We start from the raw sequence: 27,239 nt of genomic DNA on the forward strand, positions 1-27,239 counted from the left end.
TCTACCTCATGTTCATTTGAGAAAACTTGCAGGACAGGAAAAAAAGGTGTCAGCAAAGCATTCCTTATTTTTTTTTATTTTTATTTTTATTTTTTCAGCTTACCACAGGTGAGGTTCAGTTAACTCAGGCTTCCACATCAGCTGGAATTTCCAGACCCTTCTTAGGAAAAACTAACCAAAAAAATCCCCTAAACCAAAACAAAACCCTTGGGCTGAAAACATCTGCTGGGCAGGGACTTCAAAGAGGTCTCTTCCTGCATGCAGAGCAACAAATCAAATAAATCACATCCAAAAGGGTATTTTGCACTCATTCAGACAGCCTCGTGGAGAGCTGCAGAGAGAACATCTGGGCACTGACTTTATTCCCAATTTTTAAGCTTGATTTCTGGCAGATTAATAAATTATGCACTCTGACAAAAGATGCAACCCTGACACTTGTGCTCATTCTGCAATCAGGGCTTATTATCCCAGACTGTTTTTTTGGTTTTTTTTTTTTTTTCAGTGGTTTCTATTAATTTGAAGCCATTCTGTACAGCAACAAGAAGCCCCTGGTTCAAGAGTTCTGTAAGAAGTTAAATGCTATGAAATTATTCATTGGATTTCAGGCTGAATGAGGACAAATATACATTTTTGTATATTTGTATATATATGAGGACCATATACATTTGTTAAGGTATTTACATTTAATATATGTATATAAGTAAGGCAGGGGAGATGTTGTATTTATACAGGAACTGTAAAACTTTTAAAATAACTAAAATCATGGCAATAACACCCCAGACAAGAACTGGACCAAGCTCTGTAGGACCCACTTAAACAAGAGAAGAGTCCTTACCTCAAGCAGAGGACAGATAAATCCTGACATTCAGCCTCCTTCCAAAGGCAGGCAGACACCTTCTTGAAAATTCAGGATTTAAAATGTTTTTGTTAATCTACACAGAAGAAAGGTTAAATATTCCCTTCTATATATTAAAAAAAAAAATGGTATAAATGTACCTGTTTTTTTTTTTGATAGGCAAGCAGAGTAAACTCGTGCATAAAAACTGGCTAAAAAGCATGACCTTAAAATAAAATAAAAAAAATCTATTTCACTGAATGGGAAACTGTTCTGTGTTTATACTGAGGTGGAAGGCAAAGGAAACCACAGAGTTCTGGTGGGACCAGGGAGAATTTGCTGGAGAATTGATTCCATTTTGCTGCTTACACTAAGAAGTGACCATCACAGAGAAAATGTGCAAAGCTCCAGGGATGTAAGAGACAGAATTCTGCATTTGACACCGGATGAGCTTTAAGCTCCTACTGCCAGGAACCTGCTGGAATTATCTTTTAATATTACCTGGCAGCTCCCAGGTGTCCAAGGGCATTTCAGAAGGAGGATCCTCCTCTAGGTTCTCAGTTACCATCTGCAAATGCAAGGTTGTTTCTTTTATTTACTGCAGTTTGTCAGGGCCTTTTTATTTTCATTATTAAGAGATTTATTTGCCTGCTGTAATTCAGACTTTTTGAGAGCTACCAACCAGCCATGGATTTCTGGCACACTGGCAGAATAAATCTGCACCCAAGAACCTTCCTTTCCTCCAGCCTGAGAAGCAAAAGCCTGTACAATTAAAAGGGTAGAAATATTTAAATCTATCCTACAAATATCCTACAAATATTTAAATATCCTACAAATGCAGTCCTGCAGGTTGTGCCAGCTGAATGGGTCCTGGGGGCTGACTGCAGAGCAGCTTCTAAAAATCAGACAATTGCCTGGAAGTGATCATATTAAATACAAACAAATCCTCTTTTTATAAATGCAAATCTACACCCACATAGACACATTTCTCAAATAGGAAATTTATGAAACATCCAAGTGAATAAAAGCATTTGAAACAACTTCAACATACAAGGTCCAGGAAGACTTCTGGGTTTTACTCAGTTTATATTAATACCCACACACTTCTCTATAAAGCATTCTTCTTTATTTAAGTTAAACAATTTTTCAAGGATGGTTTCCATCTATAAAATGAACAAAGTACAAGCTCTGTACAGCAGACTTTTCAAACCAACTGAAAAAAAAAAAATCAACAAAACAACCCAGTTTCCAAACTCTGCTTTGAAAATCTGCAAAACAAACATCATCACCATTCTTGCTCTGAAGATGGTAAGAAAAGTTCTCAGGAGATTCCACCACAATTTGCTTCAAGGGCTCTTGATCTACCTTTCAAAATGGGGGATTTTCTTCCCCATTAAAACCCCCTAAAATCACAGTAAGAAACTTTGGCACATTCTCATGTAAACAGAACAAAAGGACACCACTTCTTGCCTCTTCTCTAAAAGCAAAGCAACACACAGCTCCCAAATTAAAACACAGCATCCATGGGGAAAGTAGAGAAAGTTAAAGATTTAAGAGGTGAAATATGGAATTTTGAATTTTTTTAATTCACAATTCTAGTGAGATTCAGAGGGAAGAGACAGGTTCAGAGTTGCAGTGGCTGATTCCAGTTTTGTACCATGATCAAAATTGAAATAGGAAATGCCTCCATGGTAGAAGGTGAGTGGTTGGGTTTTTTTGATTTGTTTTTTTTTTTCCTTTGAAATTCTGTTTTTCAAAATCTCAAACAACTGACTGGCTGCCGAGCCCATATTTCAGCATTTATTTTTCCAGATTATGAAGAAATCTACTGCTGTGTTTATGAATCATGTTCCTCAAGTTCTCAGCTTGCCTAGAAGGCTACAGACAGTGGGAGACTAAAAGCTGACAAATAGTTTATCCACTGCATGGCCTCAAAAACTGACAAATTTTGGAGGAAAAGAAGCTGGGAAAAAGAAATATTAATTATTCATTGCAAAAGTCAGATGCTGGATGGGAGAAACTGGATTTCTCAAAAGGCATGTGGTTAATTGCAAGTCACAATGTCACAAATTTATGTATTTTTGGGCCCATTGGCTGGCACAGTTAAAGCCATTTTGCCCAGAAGAAAACCACCTCCAGACCTGGTGTATAAATACAGCCAGAGGAAACTGAAAAAAAATCAGGAATAAAGAAAGAGGGGAACATTTCCAGGATACTACAGTATAGCAGATGTTTTTCATCTCCTTACAATCAATTCTTACATTTTATCCAAGATCCATCATCTTAACAAAATCACTGTATGTCTGCAGTCATTTTTATCAGTGCTGTCTCCCTTATTTAGTACTTATTTACCTTTCCCTAAGCTCATTGAAGCATTTGTTTTTAATAAAAGTATACAGTCTATGCAAACATAAGAAAGGACAGGTCAAAGTTGGTGTTAACTCTGACATTATTTCAATATAAAAAATTACATCAGCTGGACTGAAGCTGCACAATGTTAAAAAACACAGAGGATCTGCTGGGATCCAGGCTGATTCCCAGAGCCAAGCCTGAATCCATTCCAAAGTTTCATTTAAAGAAATAAACCAGAAGAAGATTCCCCAGTAGTAGGTCCATACTTTGAAGTAAGTGCAATTCAGAGATATTACATTGCTGCTCATCCTTGCCAAGTAAAATTCAGATCTTGTGCTGTCGACAGGGATGTTGCTGGGCTGATTTCTACAGCTCAAAAGGGGAGTTTGAGACCAAAAAACTTCACTCACGAGGGCCCAGAATAAAACTCTGTTGAACCCATATGGCTGCAGGAAAGATCTGAACTGTTTAGAGAGAATTTTGTACCGTGGGAAGAAGTTTTCTAAAGACAAAGTATTACAGAAATGATCAACACAAATACCAAGCACAAGTTGAAAGTTATCCAGAGCACGTGTAAGGAATTTCCAAGTTGGAATAAACAATCCAAGCACTCATCTGTGCAGATGCATTGGCTTATTCTGCTGTTTTCTCTCTCTCCTCCTGAGTTTTGTGACCTCCAGTGAGGGTGAAGCAGTAAGAAGCAGATCCAGTTGGCAAAGCAAAAGCATCCAGTGTCAGCAGGGACATCACACTCAGCAGCACAAAACCTGCACCTCCGTGGAGTTTCCCAGCATTCTGATCCAATTTCTGGTTACACAAAGCTCAATCACTTCCTTGATAATTATAGGAGGATGAAAACTGATAAAAATAATTGGGAACTGACAATATATATACTTTTATATATTTATATTTAGAGTCCATCATAGAAAAGTTCATATTCAAATTACCAAGTACACACAGGAGAAAAAAAAAAAAAAAAAACAAACCTTCCAAATGACACTTCTGTTTCTGGAAATGACAAACTATGATTTCTATGCAAATGGAGATTTCAAATGACCTTCTCCTAGTAATTTTTCCCACCCTCCCCTCCCACACCCTGTTTCCCACAGGTGTTTCTTCAGTTCCTTGTTTTTTCTTTTTTTTCCTATCATACATCAGTTGTTCCTAGAGTTAATTATCTGCTGTGCAAGAACGTAGCTGAAGACAGAAAGGAACCATTGAAACCTTCACACCAAGGAGGATTTGTGCTGCAGTCTTGTCCAGTGACATCCTTGCAGTGTTCCAAGTCCCCTGGATCCCTGGTGTCTGCTTCAGCACTCTCCTAACTTTCAGAACAAGGTGGAATACTGAGGTATATAAGTTCCGTGGAAAGTTTTTTAAGAAATACATCAGTAATTCAATCAAAACTTTGCCCAACTTTGTCTATGAAGCAAAAACTTTTGCTTGCAAGTCCTTCTACTGCTGCAGGTTAAGTGTGAATTTCCACTGTTGGGACAAAGAAGGGCCACAGATCTCCACGGTGAGGCCACCATTCTTGGCATTTCTGCTGTCCAGACAGAGGTTGCTGCCAACGTGTCTCAGTTTGGAGTTGCTTTCAATTTGTTCCCATTTCTGGAAGAGAAAAATAACAGTTAATTGAGCTGGAAAAGTAGGAAAAGGATGGCTTCTACATCCTGTCCTTTGAAGCCTTCATAAGCTGGTGCTTTGGAAAGCTGTGAAAAACTGCAATAATAGTTTGTGTAGTTTTGATGAGCCTTGAATTAAAGCATCCAACTTCTGGCAAGCCTTGCCAAAACCCCTCAGCTAACACACTGCACCAGTACAAACCATACCAAACCATTTCAGCCCTTCTCAAATACCCTGTCACACCATGTTACCTGTGTGAAACCTTCAGTCTGAAGGAAAAAAAAAAAAAGAAAAAAAATCACAGAACCCATCCATACGTCAATGGAATTGTGAGCAGAGAGAAGCAAGGAGCAGAATCCCCAAAGACAACTCCATAGAAATCCAGGAATTTGTCAGGCACCTCCCAGTTATACAGAAGACAACCAGTTCTCTGCTCTCAGAAGCATCTCCAGGGTGATGCCAAGGAGAATAAATCCCAAACAGAGGATTGTTTAATAAAAGGTTGGGTTTTTTTGCTGCATTTCTAACATATTGCACCTGTAAGGCAAGAAAATCTTGCTTTCCTTTTCTGAAAAGGGGCAAAAATATTCCTCCTGCTTCAATGAACAGCACTTGAGTTTTCTACCTTCAAAAAATGAGACAGGGAGCTGACAGAAAATCAGAACTGCTGACTTAGCAGAAGAAGATGGATGGTTCCATGACTCCATCAAAAAAGTGGCAGGACTGCAAATGGGATTTTCCTCAGGTATGGGAAGGAGATGAAGTCACAAGGCTGCCTTAATAAAAACCCACTGAAGGAGTCCAGTGCTGTTCTAAACAGGGCACAGCTGGAAAGAAGAAAGGAAAGCCAAACCCTGCTCTTCAGAGACACAGACTACATCATCTTGAGACTTCAGAGAAGGTAGAATTCTTCACTGAAATATTAACTATGGGATATGTATCCCACTTCAGGAAAAAGATGTGGCAGCTGAAGACTGATACACACCAACGCTTTTGGGAGGGGTGTGTGTGTGAAACCTTTTCTCTAAGGCCTGTGTTGGGATAACACCTCTGTTTGTTCATAAAATAAGGAAGAAAAAAAAAAAAAAAAGCCCAGTGCACAAGGTTAATCCTGTTGCTCTGCAGGAGGATTACAGGAAACAAAGCAAAGAGAAAACTGTACAGAAGATATGGAGCTGCTGGAGTCCAGAGGAAAATCACAAAGATGCTCAGAGGGCTGGAGCATCCCTCCTGTGAATACAGACTGAGAGAGTTGGGGTTGTTCAGCCTGGAAAAGAGAAAGCTCCAGGGAGACCTTTCTGTACCTGAAGGGGCTCCAGGAAAGCTGGGGAGAGAATTTTTACAAGGGTGTGGAGTGATAGGACAAGGGGAATGGGTTTAAACTGGAACAGAGGAGATTTAGGTCAGACATTAAAAAGAAATTCTTCAGTGTGAGGGTAGAGAGACCCTGGCACAGGGTCTCAACCCAAGAAGGTTGTGGCTGCCCCATCCCTGGAAGTGTCTCAGGTCAGGTTGGATGGGGCTTGGAGCATCCTGGGCTGTGGGAGGTGTCCCTGCCCATGGAAAGGGGTTGGAACTGGATGAGCTTGAAGGTCCCTTCCAACCCAAACCAGTCTGTGATTCCTGCATCCTCATTCCCAGCCCTGGTTCTCTGTTTGCAGAGTGCATTTGGGACACACTTACCTGTCTGCTGTCATTTTCCCTGCAGCCCTGAAGTTTTATTAGTGAACCAGGTGCTCTGTCCACAACAGTAAGGCACAAATCCATATGTTTCACTGACTTGTCCTTTGTCAAGGCCCATTCCTAGAAAAAAAAGAAAAACAAAGCATGGCTGTGTTAGCAGACACCATTCTGTACAAGGTGCACCTCTGCATAATTAACACAGGTTTAAATCCTGTCAATGGCTACATATGAACACTCAAACAGTTCACTGTTTTCCACAGAGCAGGGGATATAAAAAAAAAAAAAAAAAAGCCTGTTTCCAAATGCAATAATTCCAGTTGCTTCAGTATTCCCAAACCAGCTCTGGGTCTGGCTGGCTGTTTGCTCCCTCTGCTGGCTTTGCACAGCTACAGTGGGCAGGCAAGCAGGTCCTCAGCTTTCAAATATTTGTCTAGTTTTATATATTATATATAAAATTATCCATTTATTTCTGTCTGTCTGCATTTGTGTATTACACACTCCTCATATTTTCTACGTAGGAAAGATTTATGTAGATGTTCAGAAATATATAATTATTTATAAAATTATATATATTATATATATAAGTATACATAAAATTATCTATTTATTTATTTGCCTGTCTGCATTTGTACATTACACACCCCTCATATTTTCTATGTAGGAAATGATTCTATGTATCTATGAATATAGATTCTATGAATCTATGTAGGAAAGATTTGTGTATATGTACAAAAATATAATTATTTACATAAAAAATCCTCCAAGCTTGGGCTGCAGCATCACTGGCCACCCTACCCACCCACCTAAAAAGTTTTTGTATCACAGTGAGCAACGTGATAAAAATCACCAGAAAGCAAGATGCAAGCATCCCAAACCCAGGGGGAAGAGGGAGAACCTTCCTTCCTATTCAAAGGTGTGATGTACAACATTTTAAAACAATTTTAACAATTTAAATATGCAGCTTCTGAAATAGAGAGCAAAGTGAAGCTGTTCCCTGCTTATTTGACCTCAGCCTGATCCTGTGCTGGTGTTCAGCTTCTCCCCATTCCTTTCTCCCCTGGTCTCCAAGTTCCAGATTTGTCTTCATTTCTCTAATAATTCCTTGAGGAAGGAAGCTGAGTGATCAACTAAAGCCACATTAATTTATCAAATTATGCTCATTGCTACTTAAAAAGCCACAATTAGCTTTTCTCTAGCAACTGAAGAGGATTCAGAATTGTGTAATACAAAACTTTAGATACAAAGGGCCAAGCAGGCTATATTTAGGTGTCATTTTGTTAGCAATGAGTGTTTCAGAAAGAAATTAAACTACTAATCTCATCCTATTTTTTTTATATTCTTATTTTTTCTACCTATTTTCAGATAGCATAAGTGAATTTTTGGCCTGCATAATCACTTTTAAACTCTGAAGATTTAACAGTGATTGAATTCATTTGGGAACAGATGGTCAGGAAACAATCAGAATTTTTATCCCACAGGATTACAAGTAACTGGGGTCTCACAGGAAGCAAACACCACATTATGCAATAATGACAATTATGCAAAGCAGAGGCAGGAGAACTCTGTGTATACCTTTACTTTTTTCCAAACCCAAAACCTGAAAACTTTTCCTTCCACTCTCAATGTGTAAAATATTTTCCACTATGTTAATCTCTAATGACAGCAAAATACTCAGTTCTGTCCAGTTCCTAAGATGTCAAAAGGAATCATTAATGATAATAATTACTTATGTTATTCTCAGAGTTTAGCAGGAGTCATAAATGTCTCTGAAAAAGATGTCCCACCCCTTATAAGATTTCTACTGAGTAGTGACAGCTGAAAATACCACCAGGAATTACTAAAACTTGTGTTTGAGAACCCTGCAGCCAGGGAAGTGAGAGCCTTGAAAAAAATTCCTCTATACACCTTCACCTTTCAAGCAAAAAGCTGCAAGAGCCCCAGACACAACAGAAATCACCCAAGGAATGAAGGCATTTAAAATCCAAAAGTATTTTCTTCACCAAAGCTCTGCTGCTGGAGACATCTCTGTGCTGGCCCTTCATGGTCTGAGAACCAAGGTATAAAATGTGCTCTCCTCCAGTGACCTGGGACTGTGACTTGCTATAATGGGGACAAGATCCAGCAAATTCCACTACACCAGAAGAGAGGAAAAATTGCAAGCAGTGTGTGTGTGCTTAGGGCCCAGGACAGCTCTGTGTAATGATTTGAAAAATCAGGGCTTCTAAAAAAAATCTGTCATAAATCTGAAATATGAAGTTAGTAGAACACCATTGACCTGAAAGCTTCTCTTTCTGCCAAAGTGCATTTTTTACCTTTACCTATAATCCTAAATATTGGCACCTAATTGTCAAATACACTACAACTTCTTCAGCTCTTCAGAGATTTTTTTTTTTTTTTTTTTTTTTTTTTGAGGTAGATACCTTTTTAATCACCAAATTCCATCAACCTGATGGGACGGAGAGGGCAGAAATCCCATTTTTTACTGCTCTTTTAAGGTGTGTTGAGCATAGAGTGCACCCTCCAAATTATAGGAAAAGGTCTTCACATCCTGTAACATCTGAGTGCTCTTAATCCCAACAGCCTTTAAATCCTCTTGAAAAGGAGAGGTGCAGATTTAAAGACTGATTTGCTCCTTCACCCTTCTCCCATGCTGAGCTGACTCTGTTCATGCCCTCCCATCCAATATGATGGACATAAAACCTACTTTTGATCCACTCTGCCTCTCTTAATCTTTCTGAATGTCCTCTCAAAGGGACCTGTTCAAAGTGTATATTGGTTTGGCAAGGTCAGCACCACAGAAGAAATCACACAAAAAAAGAGGGTGAGATCCAGGGGAGGGGAGTTTGAAAGAAAGGTTTGTGTGTGTATATATAGAGAATACACAACATCACCAAAAATTTCCCCAGCCTTCAATTTTACCAAGGGTACCTGAAGTCTTAATCTTACATCAGGTTGATTCTGAAAATAATTTAGTGTCAAAGCAGCACACAAACCAGGGAGCATTTGTGGATATATTTCATGAGTGATAACTGGAATCACAGCTGCATAAAGAGATTCTTTAAAATAACTCCTGCTCTTGTTTACTGATTTGGCACCTTTGCAGAGTAAAAGTAGAAAGGATTTGTTGAAACCCTCCATTTATTGTGTGTTATATGTTATAACACCTGGGTACTTCTGTTTTCTAGAAACTGGGATTTAAAACAGTTTATTTAATGCCCTGATACTACAAATTGGAAATTACTAATTGGGCATCACACCAAAGCACTGTTCTATTTTGCTGACCTTAGGCCATATGCTTAATAAAACCCAAATCTTTTCTGAAGTAGAAGTCCCACAACCTCCCCCTGCTTCCCCCCTGCCCCCAAAAAATCAAATTCAAACAGTTAACTGAAATACAAGTAAAAAACTCCTAGGAAGGAGGTGACTTCCTCTGGTGTAAAAGCAAACATCAATAAAGACAAAGGAAAGGGATAATCTGATGCAAACTGAATGAATCTGTGGGCTCAGATTCTAATCCTAAAAATGTAAAATTTATTTTGAGGAGAAGTAATTCAGCCAATCTCTTATCATAACTAATCTGCTGATTCACATCCATCTTCCCATCACCAGTACAACTGTACCTTTTTCATTTAAAGCTTTCACTCCTTTTTTTTTTTTTTGGCTTTTTTGTTTGTTTGCTTATTTTGTTTTAAATTGCACACTGTGGGGAAAAAATTAATGGCATACAGACCTGGTTTCCCCCGGCATTATGACATTCATAAACTCCAACAACACCATCTGCAAAATGGCCCAAAGTGTCAAGGCAATTGGTACCCTGCTGCAAAGCCCCAAAAGCTATATCTTGATGATCAGGTACCCTAAAATAAAACCAGAAATATCTGCTTAATTCAGTTTCTTCTTGAATTTTTTTTTCTTTGATTTCTTTTTCAACTCCTCGATTTACTCAAGAGTATTTTGAAGATGACAGGTTAAAGATGAGTGGTGACTGCTCTCTGGAAATCTCAATCATTTTCTGAGGAGGGAAGGCAATTATCTGATCAGGAACTGATCAAACACAAGGAAGCTTGCAAGCTTAGGACAGAATACAAACCAAAAAAGAATAAGGATGAACGTACAAACTCAGCACAAAAAGCAAATTAAACCTAACATCATCATTTAAGGTCACTCAAGCTTAATGCTATGAGTAAAGGCCATCAGGCCCTCTGGTTTTTTTCAGCCCAGCCACAGCTTGTGGCAGAAAGGAGTTAGGAATTAAAAAAAAATAAATAAATCAGTCTTTTGCAGATAGTTATTTTCTAATGGTTGCAGATAAAGTGAACTCCTAGAGTATGGAAATACCTAAGGAAACCCTTCCAACAAAGTACTGGTTTGGGGTAGAGACCATGAGTTTATGTCAAACAGTAAAGAAAGGGCATGTTAGCTCCTTTTGAAACTTCAGACTATAATATTAATATAAAAATTCAAGCCAGGAGAACAAGCATGTAAGAGGTGACACAGAGTAAGCTGATGTTACACTTCAGGTAGCACATTTTCCAGGAGAGCTTTCAAGATGGGGGTTTGTTTTTCCTGACAAAACAAACAAAAAAATAAATATCCTCAAGCACTTCTAAGAGAAAATAATAAATAACTTTAGCATCACCCCAGCATCATCATCATAGCTCAGCATCTCCCTGGTTTATGAGACTCTTTAGTATGTGTGGATCTGTTTGTGTTTCACTAGGGCTGTAATGGCTTTTACATTCCAAGCCTGGATGCCACTAGCAGTTACTTGACCCTACTGACATGAAGAGAAAAACCTCAAGAAAAACCCAAATATTCTTAATTAGCCACACAGAGTATCTTACCATGACACTACCAGTATTAGTTTGACAGCAGACAAACTGATTTATAGACTCACATCTAACAGACATATTTATTAATAGGTTATTGATCAAAAAAAGCTTTTTATCCTCTCAAAAAGTGATAATCTTTCTCCTTGAGGATTTTTCCTCCAAGATTAGTTCATGTTATGGAAACAGTTAGGAATGTTATCCCTCATTTCTCCCTTCTCCACCCCAAAAAAAACCCCAATCCCATCCCTAGTGATTATCCAGTGGAAGTGAACAGGAGACAGAAAGAGCTTCTTAGAGTCTTGGGCATCTGCTCTTGGCTCCCAAAATACAAGGTTATTTTGTCTGTTTTGTTTTTTTTTTGTACTGAGATTGAGTCTCCTCACTCAGCCAGGAATGTGCTTAGGTGAAGGCAAAAGCTTTCAAGGGACAAGAGCATAGAGGACAGGGCACTTCTGAGCAAATGGTTTGTGTAGGAGACTGACTCCAGGCTCAGGTAAGTTGAGTCCTTTGGATACTCTTCTCTAAAATACCTACTACTGCAGCTGTAGTTGTGGTAAGCAAAAAAAAAAGCAGCTTGCTAGGGGAAAAAAAAGCTCTTTAGGAATAGAACTGATTAAACCCAAAATCCTCTAATCCCGCATCACTGCTCACTCAAAGAAATTCTAAAACATCCTTTATATCCAAGGCAGAAGAAAGAGAAACTGCTGATTTCTGGGGAGGGCAAAGAAGAGAAGTCCACAGCACCCCTGATTCAGCCCAAACTCACCGTAACTCAGGATAAACATTTTCAAGATACCACTTGAAGGGTTTGCAGCTGAGTCTCTTTCTGAGTTCCATCCGGCTTTGAATACTAAAGGGGGAAAAAAGGAGCAGCTTGAAAATTGGGGCTGCTGTCTGCATTTACATTAAGGAATACACAGAAAACTCAAGACTAGTAGAACTGTTAACTATATTTTAAAGAGGTAACAGATGAGAATTAGCACTTACTTGCCATAGGGTACATTCCTGGCTGAAGGCACTGCTGCATAATAGAAATTTTTATACTCATCCATCCAGACTTCTGCTGCCCTGCGTGTGTTTCTAGGGACAAGCACATGAAACACAGGTTATCTAGATTTTCTCCACCTGCAATTAAACCATGTCATTGATTTTAATCCTTCCTAGCCCTATGTACTCAGCTGCCTCAAGCCAGACAGAAGATTCCCCATTAAAGACCTAAATAGCAGGCAACCATTAAGAGAATAACATAACTGAAACCCATGTACTCAGAGTGAAATGTGTGTTTTTTCCACATTCATCATTGCTGTAGGTTTTAGTCCATATTTATTACACATCTTTGAGTTCTTCACACAAACTTCATGGAAGTCATTACGTTGTGGTTGTGTTGATTTTTTTTTTTTTTTTTTTTTTTCCAAGAATAACTTAACAGAAGCCAAATTGAGTGAGTGTTCACCTGGAAAAGCCAGCTTCTTGGAAACATAAAAATCTCAACAACAGGCAGTATTTTATATTGTCTGCCACCTTTTTGAAAACAGGTATGATAACACAGGCAAGATAACTTCTCAGTCTTCATCCTGCTCCTACCAAGGCACAAAAAGTTCCAGCAGGACATCAGCTGTCCTGGCATTTAAGACCATGAACCAAATGAGTCTGCTGAAAGAGATCCAGTCACTAAAAAAATATCTATAATGCTTTAAAATTCAAGAGAGGTTACTTATTGCAATAAATATGAAAAACACCAGCCTAAATTCTTTACTTTTAATCAAAGGTATCTCTACCTAGAATTCCTGTATTTGTGTAACTGGTGCCCTTCTGGACTGCAAGAGGCTGATGTCTTTTTCTGGTTTCTCTGTAAAACTTATTTACTTCCCTTGTTTGTAATTTAATGGATTGAAAACCCAGTCATATTTCACTTGCAACTGCCATGCTCTGAAGCTTATTTTACATTTGGCAATAAGTTCATTTCAAGCAACTGGAGTAAACTCAGTCAGCCAATAACTTCTCCAACACAATTTTCCCATTCAAAGCCAAAATTTGGTAAGGATCAAGTGAGTTCTTCTTGCAGGTCAGTGAGAAGGAAGGACGTGAGGAAGAAAAAAAAAGTGACAGGACAAACCTCAATCATTTTTTGTTTAAGGATTGCTTTTCCCTTGCAAAGACTCCTTTAATTTTTTTGTTAGCAAAATCCCATTGAATCCAGATTAACAGAGATATTTCAGTTTATCTTCACTTGCACTCTCTCAGGCCTGTGGAAGTATCAACCAACCACTCAGCATCTGCCCCTGTTCCCTGCTCAGCCATCAGCTTGGCTGCCCCCAGGCCAAACAGATTTTGATGGTAAGACAGAAAATATTTGGTTTATTAGGGCTTAACTCCTCCAAAGGGACTTCCAAGGCCTGAACAGATGCCTGCATCTTGTTTCCCCATGCTCAAGGATCAACACTTCAGGCTTAGTGTGGCAGATACAAAACCAGTGTGGATGCTGAGAACTGCCTGAACCAGTAAGACAGGCAGGATACTGAAGGACAAAATGTAGGGTGGACTCAGAACTTAAAGCTGAGCCACAGTTCCTAGAATGGTTTGGGTTGGAAGGGACCTTAAAGCTCATCTGTTTCCAACCCCCTGCATGTGCAGGGACACCTCCCACAGCCCAGGTTGCTCCAAGCCCCATCCAGCCTGACCTTAAAAACTTCCAGGGATGGATGGGGCTTCCACCACCTCTCTGGGCAACCTGTGCCAGGGTCTCACCACCCTCACAGGGAAAAATTTCTTTTTAATGTCTGAATCCTTCTTCCAGCTTAAAAACACTCTGCAGAGCACTCCAGGACAAACAGCATACAGTCAGGGGACAGATGATGGCACAAACTAACAAGCCAGCACAGATTCCAGAACCAAGTTTCTTGGTCTTAGGCATAGCTGAGAATTCTGTATTACAAGGGAATACAGGGAATTAGAGGAATTACAAGGGAACCATTACCTTAGTCTCTTCATTTTCTCATTGTTAAAATTGATTCAGGTATTGTCATACTGGTTTGACACTCAAAGGTAACTGAGGAAAATAGGAGCTACCACCACATACTGAATCAACAGCAAAATTAACAGGCAGATTCATCTAAGCCCTTAATACTGCAGTTCATTAGCTCTATAGAAAATGCATTTTTAAACACTCAGGGAAGGCAAATACAGTATAGAATGAAGCTGCCAAGAGCCAGACACAAATGCCAGAATCAGTCTACATAATCACTTGTATATCCCATACTGATAAAGTCTCTACAAAAATCAAGCAAAGCATATTCATAACTCAAGTGTATGTTGGCTTCTTAGTGAATGATGTAACTATTTTTATAAAATTAAGATTTATGAGCTGGTTCTGAAAATAAAGCCTCCTTTAAAACCAAACAAACCCCAAATTCTCAAAATTAATAGAATGTCAAGCTAAGCATTTCCTTCTTTTCCAGATCCTCAGGCTGTGTCTAGGAGAATTTTCCTTTTTTCAGCTCCCAGGCTCTTCTCTCAATCTGTGTAACTGCCTCAACATCATTAATTTCCTTTTAATGAATATTTTTCCATACTAGCTAATACAGTGAACATTTCTAAAGGCAAGATTCTTGCTATTAAATTACTGCCACCTGCTGATCATCTGAAGAAATCCAAACCCCTGCTTTTTTAGCTGGAGAAGACTGAACAGGTACCTTGCAAACACAGTTCCACTGCCCCCAGGGAAGGTGTAGGGATGCTGCTTGCGGAAGACGTGTCCCACCCTGCTGCAAGGGATGATCTCCAGGCTCCCTCCACACTGCCAAACTCTGAATGAGATCTCTGAAATCCAAACAGGAATGAAAGGCCAACAGCCCCAAATGATGTCATTTTGTAATATACTATATACAAGTAAGGTTTTAGTCAATAATGTCATTTTCTGAGGAATTCCGGGATAAACGAAGGCATAGCTAAGAATTTCTTATTTTCCAAGCTCAAGACAAAGATTCATATTAACTTGGAAGCAAAACTGTATGTCTTATCTAAAAATACCAGCATTCCTCAAAGTCACAGACCACACTGCAATTTGCCAGAGTTAATTCAGGTCTGCAAGCACCATTACAGTGATTTATCTAAAGGGTATGCAACAGCTGATACACTTAACAGAGAAATTTATGATCTAGTTGCTAAAAAATCTTTTCAGCTAAAGATGGAATAACACAGTGGATAAAATCAAGGCACGTTGAAGCAATCCATAGATTCAGCCTGGCAACTTATAACAGCAGATAACCAACACTAAACCAAACACTGACCATGGAAGAGATTAAATCATGCCAATCTTCATTTGAAAACAGTCTGAATAAAGATGAATAAAATTGAAGGTTTTGGACCTGTCTAAGCCAATCTCCTGCACTGACCCAGCTCGTGAAGACAGTAGGAGAATTAAATTTTCTTACACAAATAGAAATATTTATACACTTCTCTCAACTCAGACATTGGACATCAGAAGGTGCTGAGCACTGATGGGAAACTTGTCCTCATTCCTTCCAGTAAGAAGGATGCTTCCAGTAGCACTCTCTCAATTTTGATGGTTCCCTCTTTAATCCATCAGCTGGTACCAGTTACTGAGTGCCACCCTTAGCTTCAAACCTCTTCAAAATCAGTGTCCATTCTCCCTCCATGGAGAAAAGGGAACAGAATGCAGCAGGAGCAACACAAACAGTGGTTTGCATGCAGTCTGCTCACCTTGAGTAAGATGCTGTTGCTTGTGCCCTTTCCTGCTATTAATTACCAAAGCATAGAAGCAGCTGCTGTATTTCCAGAAAAAAACCTCAGTTGCTCAAGTACATGCTTGCAGTTAATCAAATATTTAAGAGCTCTACTGGCAAGAAAGGTTTTCAAAGCAAATGTAAGTACTGCTGCAGTAGTATCCAATGGTTTCCCAGGATATTTTAAAAAAAAATGAAAAATTGTTCTATTCATATTGATCCAATTTAGCAATATGCACCCACTACAGTCAGAAAACAAACACTGAAAGTAATTGCTCAAAATAGGAGAAGTTTCTTTAAGTATTGCCTGGGAAGGTCAGTAACTGGACTATAAGGATGCCCCTTCCAGTTTTTCAGTTCCTCACAAGAGTGTTAAAACACACAGTTATTATCTTTCCACCCTTGGTGTATACAGCAAACACTCCTTGTGGGCCAAGCATATGCTCAGTGCATATGTATGCTTCAGGAACTCAAAACACTTGTGGGTTTTCACAAGTTTAAGGTATTTCAGGATTTCTGCAGTAGAGAAGTTTTAAGGCTTAAAACTGGTCCTAAAACATATTACTTGGAATCTCTAAGATGCATCTCTACCCTGAAGAATGAATGATAGAATGGAAGTCTTGAGAGGTTGTAGAGCTCTGCTCCTCCCAAATCTTCTCTATTTTAATATAATTATACCAGCTTGAACAGGAGAAAAAACTTTGTACCATAGTGGAATGCAAAGAGCCACAGAAACCTACCAGATTTAACCACCAGGTCAAAGAAGAAATGGTTACAGCACAAGTTCTATCAGTCCCTCCTCCCTAAACTCCACTTATTTAAAGATCTGAAAAGAAGGAACTACAGCAAAAATGCCCCTTCAACCATAGTTATCTCTTAGGGCTAAATCAGGGGAATAAAAGCAAGAAACTTACTACATTTAAATGCCAGGCTGTATGGCATTATTAATGTTAAGATGTTAATGTTAAGAAATATAATTATTCCTCAGTTGATTTCTCAAGATACATTTAAGAACATTTAACTCATGAACTCCTGTATTCTACTTTTTGTGATTAAATTTCAGCAACACCTTAAAACATGCCTTACATTACCAGCATTTAAACATTAATGTATTTCAGGTAGAAACTGTAGTGGAGGATGTGGATCTTCCCAACAAGATAACATCTTATAAATAATTTCTATCTACATCCTGGAATATTTTTATCAGCCAACTTCCATGACAAAAAAATTTCACTGCTTAATGAACAAGTGATTTTATGCTCTCCTGTTTCACACTTAATCCATGCCTTGCTTAAATTCTTGCATTGAAATAAACATTTTTAATTTTTTCAACAGTGCCTGTGAAGTTTTAACTCTGGTTTTAGCCCTCTTTGCACAAAATTAGGAAGCCCATGACTCTGTGACTGTAAAGGCAGTGATGAAACCTGCTTTCTTTCAAGACTGATCCAAAGGTAAATAAATATACATACCTAAATTTTCTCCACCCCAAACATCCATCATCATGTCATACTTCCCAAGTTCTTCAAAATAGGATTTGTCCATCACAAATAACCCACCAGCTATCATGGGTGTCCTAAACAGATAAGAAAAATGGAAAGAAATACTTACAGAACCATAAACTGGGAGGTAACTATTATTGGCACCTCCAGGGTTATAACTCTTTGAAAAAAAGTCTGCAATGCTTTTGAGTACAACTAATTCTGCATCTATCACTTCAAATGTTGTCTGCACACATTTCCTTGGTGTATATAGGGTATATATTTTGGTATATATATGACCACCTTCTGAGGCAGGTTCCAAATCTCCATTTGGCTCACAAGTTCCTTATGTAAAGGGTGGCAATTTGTGCCAGCAATAAAACCTTAAACCTGATGCTGTATTTTTAGCCCTCAAAACATACCAAAGTGACATCTACTTTTTGTTAAGGGTAACTAATCTATCAGTGTGCTTTAAAATACAGTTTATTTCTCATAATAACACATAAATATGAAGTTTCAGTATTAATGAAAACTAAAGATCCCCTTTCAGACTCAAGAGATTATTTCTACTTTTGTCTGGTTGCAAACCACAACCTCTAAGGGGGAGCAGCAGTGGTACAAACATACTTTATGGGAGCAACTGGATTTCCTTGGCGTGCTCTTCTTTGCTCTGGTGTCATGTAATCCCACTTGAACACCAGGTTCCAGTCAAAGCCTTTAAGAAGAAAATATTAGAGAGCAGGATGTTAAAATGTGGTCATCATTCAATGTGGAGAAAAATGTTGACTGAAAACACTGGGAACTGTAATTTAAATTAAGATTTTAAACTTATACAAACTTCTGGGTAGAAAAAAAAATAAACAGGAGTCCAGATGAGAGGTAAAGAAGTTGACAGCACTGTTTTTAAAAAGTAATTTCAACTACAAAATGGATTATACACAAAATGAGAAACTCAGTCACCAAGCCACAAAGCAAAAGCCTGATGTATGAATCCATCTCAGATCCTCACATCAAACAGAATCATATGAAGCTCTTCCAGCCCTTACTGCACATTTGCACTTCAACTCTTTGTCATTCACACACTTTTATTGACACAGGCTCTATGCAGTGCCCTTGGTACTCCTGTCAGCTGGAGCTCCCCATCACCAAGGTCACAACAGGTAATGCACCTCCCACTTTCTAACATTCACATAACAACTTCTTTTCCCACTGCATGCAAAGTGCATCATTTTTAAACCTAAGACAAGTCCTGGAGTGCCAAAATAAATACTTCCCTTAAGTATGTACATATGTGTGTGCTTTCCAGGAGTTAATCCAAGAATCACCTAAAGATCACTGGAAAGGACAAGACCACCTGCAGCACCTTTCTACCTGACAGCCACTTGAATTATCTCCTTTAGGCAATGATGCAAGACAAATTTCCTATAGGAAACACTTCAGTAACAGCTTTTGAGGTGGCTGATGCTCAGAAACATGAGCTCCCCAAGGTCCACTGCCCTCTCCCAGTATACCCAGTGAACCTGCCTCACACAGACTGCCTGCTGCCAAACACACCGAGATCCTCTGAGCTCATGGAAGGAATGATTTCCAGGTTTCTGGTGCACAGATGTCAACAGCTGCTTTTCTCCACCATAAATACAAAGCAACTACTTTGAGGTGAAGTGGGGAAAAAGCTAAGGACATCACCTGCAGTCCTCCAAACTGGCTGCTCCATAAACATCCATGGTTACCACTGATGCAGAGAGCTGGAAACAAATCACTTTTCATGGGAAAAGTGATACTTACAAGATATTTACCACAGGCATACAACCACCACACAGCAATGCTCCTGAACTGCCTTTCCAGCCTGCAAGCCAACTCTTACTCTCTGTGTTTGCCTATTTCATCAAGTGCTGCACTGTAAAAATGAAAGAGCATCTCAGGGCTCCCCAACTCCACGTAGCAAACCAGCAAGCTGGCTACAATCAATAGTACTGCAAAGCCTCCAGTGTGAAAAGGAAAACCAGCTCCAGTATTTCCATGCAGTTAAAAAAGCTGCATTTCATCATACATACCCAGGCAAAATTACTTGCATCTGGGAAAAAAAAAGAAAACCCAAAAAAGAAAACTGCAGTAGTTAGGTACAGCCCAGTGAACACAAGGGGTCTCTTTGAGAACACAGCACTCTGTTGGAAACTCCAACCAAGTGTATAAATTGTCAAAAATGTAAAAAAAAAAGATTTTCTGTCTCCATTTTCCCTGACTCTGGGAAAAATCTGCACTCTATAAGATAATATCTATGTCTGTAAAAGGAATCTTTTTAAACACAAGTGCATAACCAATGAGACATTCTATCCAGTGTAAACTGCATCATAGGCATGCTCTGAATTATTACATCTCAGTTACCTACAGCTTATTCCTGTAATTCAAGTGTTTCTCAGGGCTGCATAAACACTCTTGCAAATCCCCCCTCAAAAAAATTACTTGCAACATGAAGTGCAGGGATTTAGTGCTGGCCAGACTGGGGAATTATTTCAGCCCTGTCGACTTGAAAAAGTTTGTAGCATTTCTTAGGTTGCTTGTCTTGGGTGATTAAGTCCTTTCAAAACAGACCAGGCACAAATGCTGCCCCAGCTGTCTCAAACTCCCCATGTTTCAGCCCCACAGATACTGGATCTAAGGCTGAAATCAAAGTTTGCTTCCCATGTTGAGCCTTTGGTCCCAGGAAAATTGTGCCATGATGCCAAATGCTGTGGTGTCTCTACCATGGTAATCTGTTCTCTGGGAAGGAAAAAGAAATATATTCTTCACATCTTAACAGACCTCTCAATACCTTTAAACACTGGTATGGGCAAAATTGCTATTGTTAACATTAAAAGACATTAAAAGACAGCTTTTCTCTCTTCAGAAGGCTCTGGGCACTTCAGAAAGAAAACAAAACCAGAACTATTCCCATTGTGTACAAGGAGAGAAAATGAGCACTGAACAAGTTTAAAAGAAATTTTAAAAATCAGGAAAAGTAGTTACAGAGATGAAGCATGAAAAGCAGTAAAAAGTGAAACGATCTCTCAATCTTCTCCCACTTAACTTGGGAAGAATTTAAGGAGCATGAACCCTCCTTGAAGCCAATTGAAGGTTTCAATGAATGAATTTCTCCTCCTACTGCAGAGAACAACAAAAGCCACACAATGGCAGAGAGATTTCCATACTCAAGGCACAATAGAATGGGGAAAAACCTTCAGGATTTAATAAAGCTGGCACACAGATAATAGCAGGGAACTCTACATTAGCATACTGTGAATATATGCACTGTAGGTGTTGTTTCAGAATGTTAATTAAAAGGATAAAGAACCTCTCACCCCCATGTCACTGACTGGAATTTGAAGCATATGTGACCTTATGCTTTTATTTTAGTTTAAAGGAACAAAACTTGGTGGCCAGTGAGAGACAGGTAACTGAGAGAAGGGGCTCAAAATTGGATTGTCATTCTTCACTCAAGAGTGTCCATTCAGAAAAAGCTGAAATCCTGTGGGAACAGCACTGCAGAATTTCTGTGTTGTGCCTCACCTTATATCTTTCTGCAGATGGTTCAGTTTCCAGGGTTGTGGGAACTATTATTTGAAAAAAGCAAGAAGGGGAGGGGGCACAGAACAGCTGGTTTGAACATTGGATTCTCACTTACAGGGAAAAAGTAAGGGGAGGATTTTTTCTGGAGGGTTTCACACATCTTTTTTGCTATCTGCTGTCAACAGTTCACACTAAGTAGACACAGTGAAACTGCAGTAACTCTAAACTCAATTTAACAGTAAATTTTGTAACTGTAAAGGCATAAACTACAAATTTTCATCAAGGTCACATGTTAACTCTAACCATTACAGCTCATGGCTAACAACAGCATTAACAACATTCCAAAGCGTTCTGCCTATTCAGAAGAGTTTAATTTTATTTTATTTTTTTAAGCAAACCAGCATCTTGAAAAAAACTCACAGTCACTGCACTGCTGATGGGCTTCTAAGCTAGAGAGCAATTAAATCCTGTCTTATCTAAAAAGAGAATCATAAGCTCTAGTGAAAAGCTGTTTCTGACACAATCCTAAAAACACTGGAGTGAGTACTGCACAGTGGTAAAAGGCAGCAAAAACTTAGAGGAATTAGCATAATAAAGATAAATTGTTTTAAAGCAGACGAGCATAAGGCCAATTAAAATCCTAGCCTAGGCACAACTGATCTACAGAACTTAAACTAGATAAATGGAAGGCAAGCACACTAGTTAACTGCCCATTCCCCAGCTGCAGTGATTATGAGCTTTGCTTCTTGATGCTTTTTTTGGGGTTTTTTTTGTGGTTATTTCCTCTGTATTCCAGTACAGGTACATACCGCCTTTTAAATCAGCTGACGCCCCCACGTACTGGAAGTTGTCCATATTAATTACATCAATAATAGGAGACACAACTCTGGTCTTGTCCTAAAATAAATATTAGAAAGTCATATTGAAATCATGATGTCAAGAGATAACAAGATTCAGGCAGGGTCAGATGGTGGAATAGGTCAGCAGGAATTTCATCATCAGCTCTCCCCCCCCCACCCTCTTCGACTTTGGGGTCTGATGGGGCAGAGAAACTGCTCAGCACTGCTTCAGAAAGCAGAAACCACAGGATGGGGCTGGAAAGCCTCTTTCTATTCTAAGCTCCTTAGATACAAGTCATCCCCCCTTTCCTGACTTGCTTGAAGGCAGGAAACTTACAGTTCTAAAAGATGGGTGAGCAAACCCTTCCCCATTCTGACTTTTCAAACCAGAAAAAGAAAAGCAGCATCCAGGCAATTCAGATTTTTCAGCAAATCCCTAGTCACACAGTGTATTACAGGCTTATTATCTCAACCTTTAAGGGATACCTCAGCCTTTCTGCAATCAGAAAAGGCTAAATTAGCATTAACCAGTTTCACACTAGAAGAATCACACTTCAGACCCAGATACTGAGGAAAGAGCCTAAACCACCACAAACTAATGGATGCTTTTGATTTCCAGCAGCCAAGATTCCAGTGGTACAGATACCACATTCTGTCCAAACATGGTCTCATTATATCACTCTGAGCAATCTTAGCTGATGCTTTGTCAAAATAGTTTAAGAGAAAACAAAAGTCTAACAACTCCACAGACATTATCCAGTAGGATCAACAAGACCTCAGCATCCTAAAAAAACCCACTTATCTGATATTTGAAAAGAACCAGTTTGTCTCCATAAGTTATTGGGGGGGGAAGTTACATTTACACATTTAAGCATAACTTCTATGGCAGTATGATGGAACATTTTGCTTGAGTTCAGAATAGAAGCTTGAGCTCCAGAGTTTAACATCATTCCCAGAGCACAGATAAGCATCACTAAATCTGTGAATACAAAAAAGTGTTTTGAACACAAAAATTTTGGTAACTTTCTCTGTAACAGTTTTCATGGTTAAAAAAACCATACCCATCTAAACACCCCCATGTCAAGAATTTATTGCCTAAGTACATCTTAAAAAACAATACATGTATTTCCCCCCTTGATCATATTTTTAGCTCCTCTAGCTGTAGCCCCAAGTCCACATTTATAATGACAAGCACAGAGTTTTCCTAACTTTGTTGTACTGAGACATTTATGATTTACTGCACCTTAACAGCACAAAAAATGTTTGTGTGCCCTCCTACACTACTAAAGCACTCCAGGATCAACCATGAATTATTTGAGACTTTCTATATACAGTGATAGTATTACAAAACTTTTTAAATAAAGATTGATGAGATATAAGATACCCAGCCTACCCAGTTATTTACAACCCATCCATCAGCACAACACACAAAAATGAAGCCACCCTTCCTTTCTTTCTCCTATTTTCTTTATCTGAAACAGGTAGCTCTAGCCTAGACTGCTTACCCATCTATACCCACATCTAAAAACTTTTCTGAGCAAAATCTCCATTTCTCAGATGGCTCTACTTGGCACAGTTGAACTTGGTGGTAAAAGTTGCCCAGGCTATAAAGGTGTCATGTCAGGTAGAGCTTCAGCTGGACTTCAAATCATCTCCACCATGCTGAGATGTCACACCATGTCCCATGCATTTGGAATTTCCTCAAGCATTTACTGCTGGTCTGATTAATTCTATCAATATCAGAGTGATACCACACTAACTGCACTAACTCCAACCTATTGTTTAAGCATCTTATAGTTGCTTCTCCAACAGACACATATCCAGGTTGTAAGCATAGAGTTAGATGTACAGCCAGCACTTGTTGGCTTGGAAACATGCTGTTCCCTCTGTAATTTGAAATTATAGACATCCTCAGCAGCAAAGCAGACAAAAACTTGCACATTTTTTCACTAATTAATTAACAAAGTTGTTAATGGAGAGGCTGCTAAAAAGGGCTTGTTGGTCTTCAAAGCAGAGGGGGAAAAAAAGTAAAAAGCAGCTGCTCCCTTTAACTTATCTTAAAGCAAGCTCCTTATTTATCCATAGTGTGATTACAGAAGAAATCTGATTTGCATTTTTGCAACAAACACACAAGCAAAAAGGAACTTTTCTTTTTGAAATCTCTGGTTTTGTTCTGAGGGGCTGACACCATCATGTGGAATGGAACACACAATTGGAAAACCATGGGCTTCTGAGGGAGAATAATGGAAAGAAATAGCCTATGAATACTGCAAGTCTCTAGCAGCTAAAAATTCATTGAATTTCATTTTAATATTTCACAAGGAGGTTACATATACTCTGGAGAGCTCGACTATTATGTATTATTCTCATAAACCACCAGAAATTATTCTCAAGATTCTGCCTGCATTGCTTCCTCTCCCCTCTAAAAATCTTAAAACACTTCAAAGATTGAGCTTCACAACACTCTTAGGAGAAAACAAGTATTTCCCTTTCAGCATTGTGCCAGTTAAAAGTTGACTCATTCAAGGTCACAAATTCAAGAAAGATGTGAAAAAGGAATCCACATCTCCTTTCTTTCTTCCATCTAAGATGCTCTTTGTTTAAAAAGACCTCCCTAAAAGTGATACAGAATACACAGCCATGCTATGAAAACAGGTCAGGTCAGTTCTGCCCCAGATTTTTTTTATTTTTCTCATCCAATTGATATGTTATAACCACACAGCACTGAAGTGATCAGAAACTGCCAATGGAAAAAGCCAAGCAGACAAATGTTCAAGAAACAGCTAATACTTAGCAGTGTTTTCAAGCCTCTGTATAAGGGGACTGTGTGGACATCTTGAGATTCAAGGGTTAAACTCCACTGGCTCCTCATTTCCTCTCCCCTAACACACACAAAAATCTAGAGTTATAAGGCAGAAACCCTTTCTCTGGGAGGGAGCAAAGAGGGAGAACACTCTCCAGCTCTGGGTTACACAGATGTCTTTTTATGTTCTCATTTCTAAACCATTCACCTTGAGCTTGATGCTTTAAGCCTCACCTCAAATTCCTGAAGAAAAATCCCTAGCAGTGTCAGCCCCTCCTAAGAATGCTAAGAAAGCTTGGTCAAGAGATACTAATCTTGGTCAAGATACACTAATCAGGAAGGCATCTCAAAAAAGGAAACTGTGGGATGGATCATTCTTCAAGTGAAAAAGGAGAGCTTGATGCCTCAGGTCTTCTAACACAAGCAAAAGGTCAAAAAAAGAAAAAAAAAAAAAGTCAAAGCCACAGCTTTCTGAGTGATTCCAGCACATCAGATAAGAGTAGTGCAGAACTGACTTCATTCAGACTGTTTTTCTTGGAAACTATACATTTTTATATTGCAACATACACAACCAATGCCCAAAAATATTGACAGAATTAAATGCCAAGTGGGCAACCCTGGAAAGGAAACAAAAAACAAACAAAACAAATGAACAAAAGAAAAAACAAAAACTACACACACACAAAAAACCCACCACAAAAAAAAACCCAAAACAACAAAACCCCCAAAAAAACCAAAACCAAAACCAAAATACCTACACTTTCAATCACACATACAAGAGATGCAACAGCACATCAGAAAAATACTGTGTTAATGTCTTGTAGGCCTGACCTGAAAAAGTTGCCTTTGAGGTCAGAATAGAAATTAATTCATCTCTAATTCAGCTTCTTGTCACTTGAGACTGTCAGGAAAATGCTGCCAATCAACAGCAAGTACCATATCACCTGCACTGTGAGCAAAATCAATCTATTTAAGGTTATATAGTCTATGTAAACACTATCAATCCTTAATTATTTGAACAAGCAGGAAGCTTAGCAACTGCTTTATCAAACTATATACCTGTTGGATGGAAAGTAAGCAAACTGGAATTCCTCATCAGTTATTTATTTAAGAGTACAGCAAACTGTTAAGAATAGAAAACTCTGTTCATACAGCTGCAAACTGTTCCATCTCACATGATTAGCATCTATCACAATGACAACAGTGAGGTGCAAGTTTGCTGCTAAAAAGGAGATGCTGTACAAAGCAAAATATCCTTCAGTTTATTCCACCAAGTATACCACATGCAATGCTGGATCTTCATAAAATTGTCAGCAATTTAATAAGAGGTTTTACATTTTGCTTTGATGAAAAGAGAACATTTTTTCACATCCCATATCAGTTTCAGAAAGATAAATGAGTATGCCCTAGAAAAAGCCAGACAAGAAAAGGGTAAATGGCAAAATAGCTACCTCACTAAAAAGCAAAGTTTTGTTGACCAAAACTGCCATTTTTCTTCTGATTTTCCAAACAGATAAATGCTTCAAACCATTTACACAAAAAGGTTTGAGCATCTTACATCCCAGAGTCCATTAGTGCTTTAGCTGCAAGCATTCTCCACTTCCTTCTGAGATACATTTCATGCCTTGAAGTTTTATTTTCCTAGTTAATAATTATAGAGAAAATCCCCCAACCCTTCTGAGGCTGCAACACTTTACATAGGCACAAAAATAGAAGGAATGCTATGTTACTCACTCTCAAGAGCTCTGTACTTTAATAGTGTCCAGGTTTGAGCTGATTAAAGTTATTTCTACTCCAAAACAGGATTTAAACTGCTGATATGTCTTGGGCAACTTACAGTATTTTCTGGAATACACCACAAAGCATCATAGAACCAAACAGAATAAGAAAAATCAGTCATCAGTTGATACATTTGGCATCTGAGTACATGGGGTTTACTTCCTATTAGGTTTTTTTCCCCTCCCTCTCCTTTTTGGAGAGTATTGCAAAGTGTAGGGAGGGTAAGTGAAGAACTGGCTATTAACAAGACTGAGTTTCTTACCAAAACCATTTTTAACAGCAGCTTTTGATAAGAAGCCTTTCCAGAGAGGTGAGTTTACCAGAAAGGGAAGGCAATTAATAAAGAATAAAAACTCTGTTGGCTTAAGTGTTCCCAATTGCTTTTTGGGATCACCACTGATTCACTTTCCACTTTAGCTGAGATCCTCCAAAGTAAGTTAGCAAGGATAACCAACCCCTGGAGAAAATAGTATACTTCCACCCTTCAATCCTTTCAATTACTTTTCCAGCACACAGATTAAGCATCATTTTCATAGAAGCTGAGAACCCAAAATTCCCTGCTAATTTCTGTGAGAATTAGGGTTTCACAGCTCAACCTCTCCCCTATTACCAGACTGAATCTTACTGAGGCATAAATACTCAGGTAAACTGAATTACATTGAGACCAAATTGGTTGCTCTGAAGATTTTCAAGGCTTGTTGAGGAGGTCCCTTAAGAACCA

At 38.8% G+C, this 27,239-nt stretch overlaps 1 protein-coding gene across 1 annotated transcript in view; it reads right to left on the bottom strand.

The window, feature by feature from the left end:
• Positions 1 to 1,939: 1,939 nt before the first annotated feature.
• The window catches only part of GALNT2 (polypeptide N-acetylgalactosaminyltransferase 2), a 91,014-nt gene continuing 65,714 nt past the window's right edge, over positions 1,940 to 27,239 (bottom strand). The window contains exons 8-16 of the mRNA XM_071738944.1: positions 21,907 to 21,994; positions 18,179 to 18,266; positions 17,543 to 17,646; positions 15,021 to 15,147; positions 12,316 to 12,408; positions 12,095 to 12,178; positions 10,227 to 10,353; positions 6,497 to 6,616; positions 1,940 to 4,798 (exon numbers count right to left, since the gene is read on the bottom strand). Coding sequence (XP_071595045.1) covers positions 4,643 to 4,798; positions 6,497 to 6,616; positions 10,227 to 10,353; positions 12,095 to 12,178; positions 12,316 to 12,408; positions 15,021 to 15,147; positions 17,543 to 17,646; positions 18,179 to 18,266; positions 21,907 to 21,994 — 987 coding nt within the window. The 3' untranslated portion in view covers positions 1,940 to 4,642. The remainder of the gene's footprint in view (positions 4,799 to 6,496; positions 6,617 to 10,226; positions 10,354 to 12,094; positions 12,179 to 12,315; positions 12,409 to 15,020; positions 15,148 to 17,542; positions 17,647 to 18,178; positions 18,267 to 21,906; positions 21,995 to 27,239) is intronic.

The sequence above is a fragment of the Heliangelus exortis genome, chromosome 3 (assembly GCF_036169615.1).
Source record: "Heliangelus exortis chromosome 3, bHelExo1.hap1, whole genome shotgun sequence".
Lineage (NCBI taxonomy): Eukaryota > Metazoa > Chordata > Aves > Apodiformes > Trochilidae > Heliangelus > Heliangelus exortis.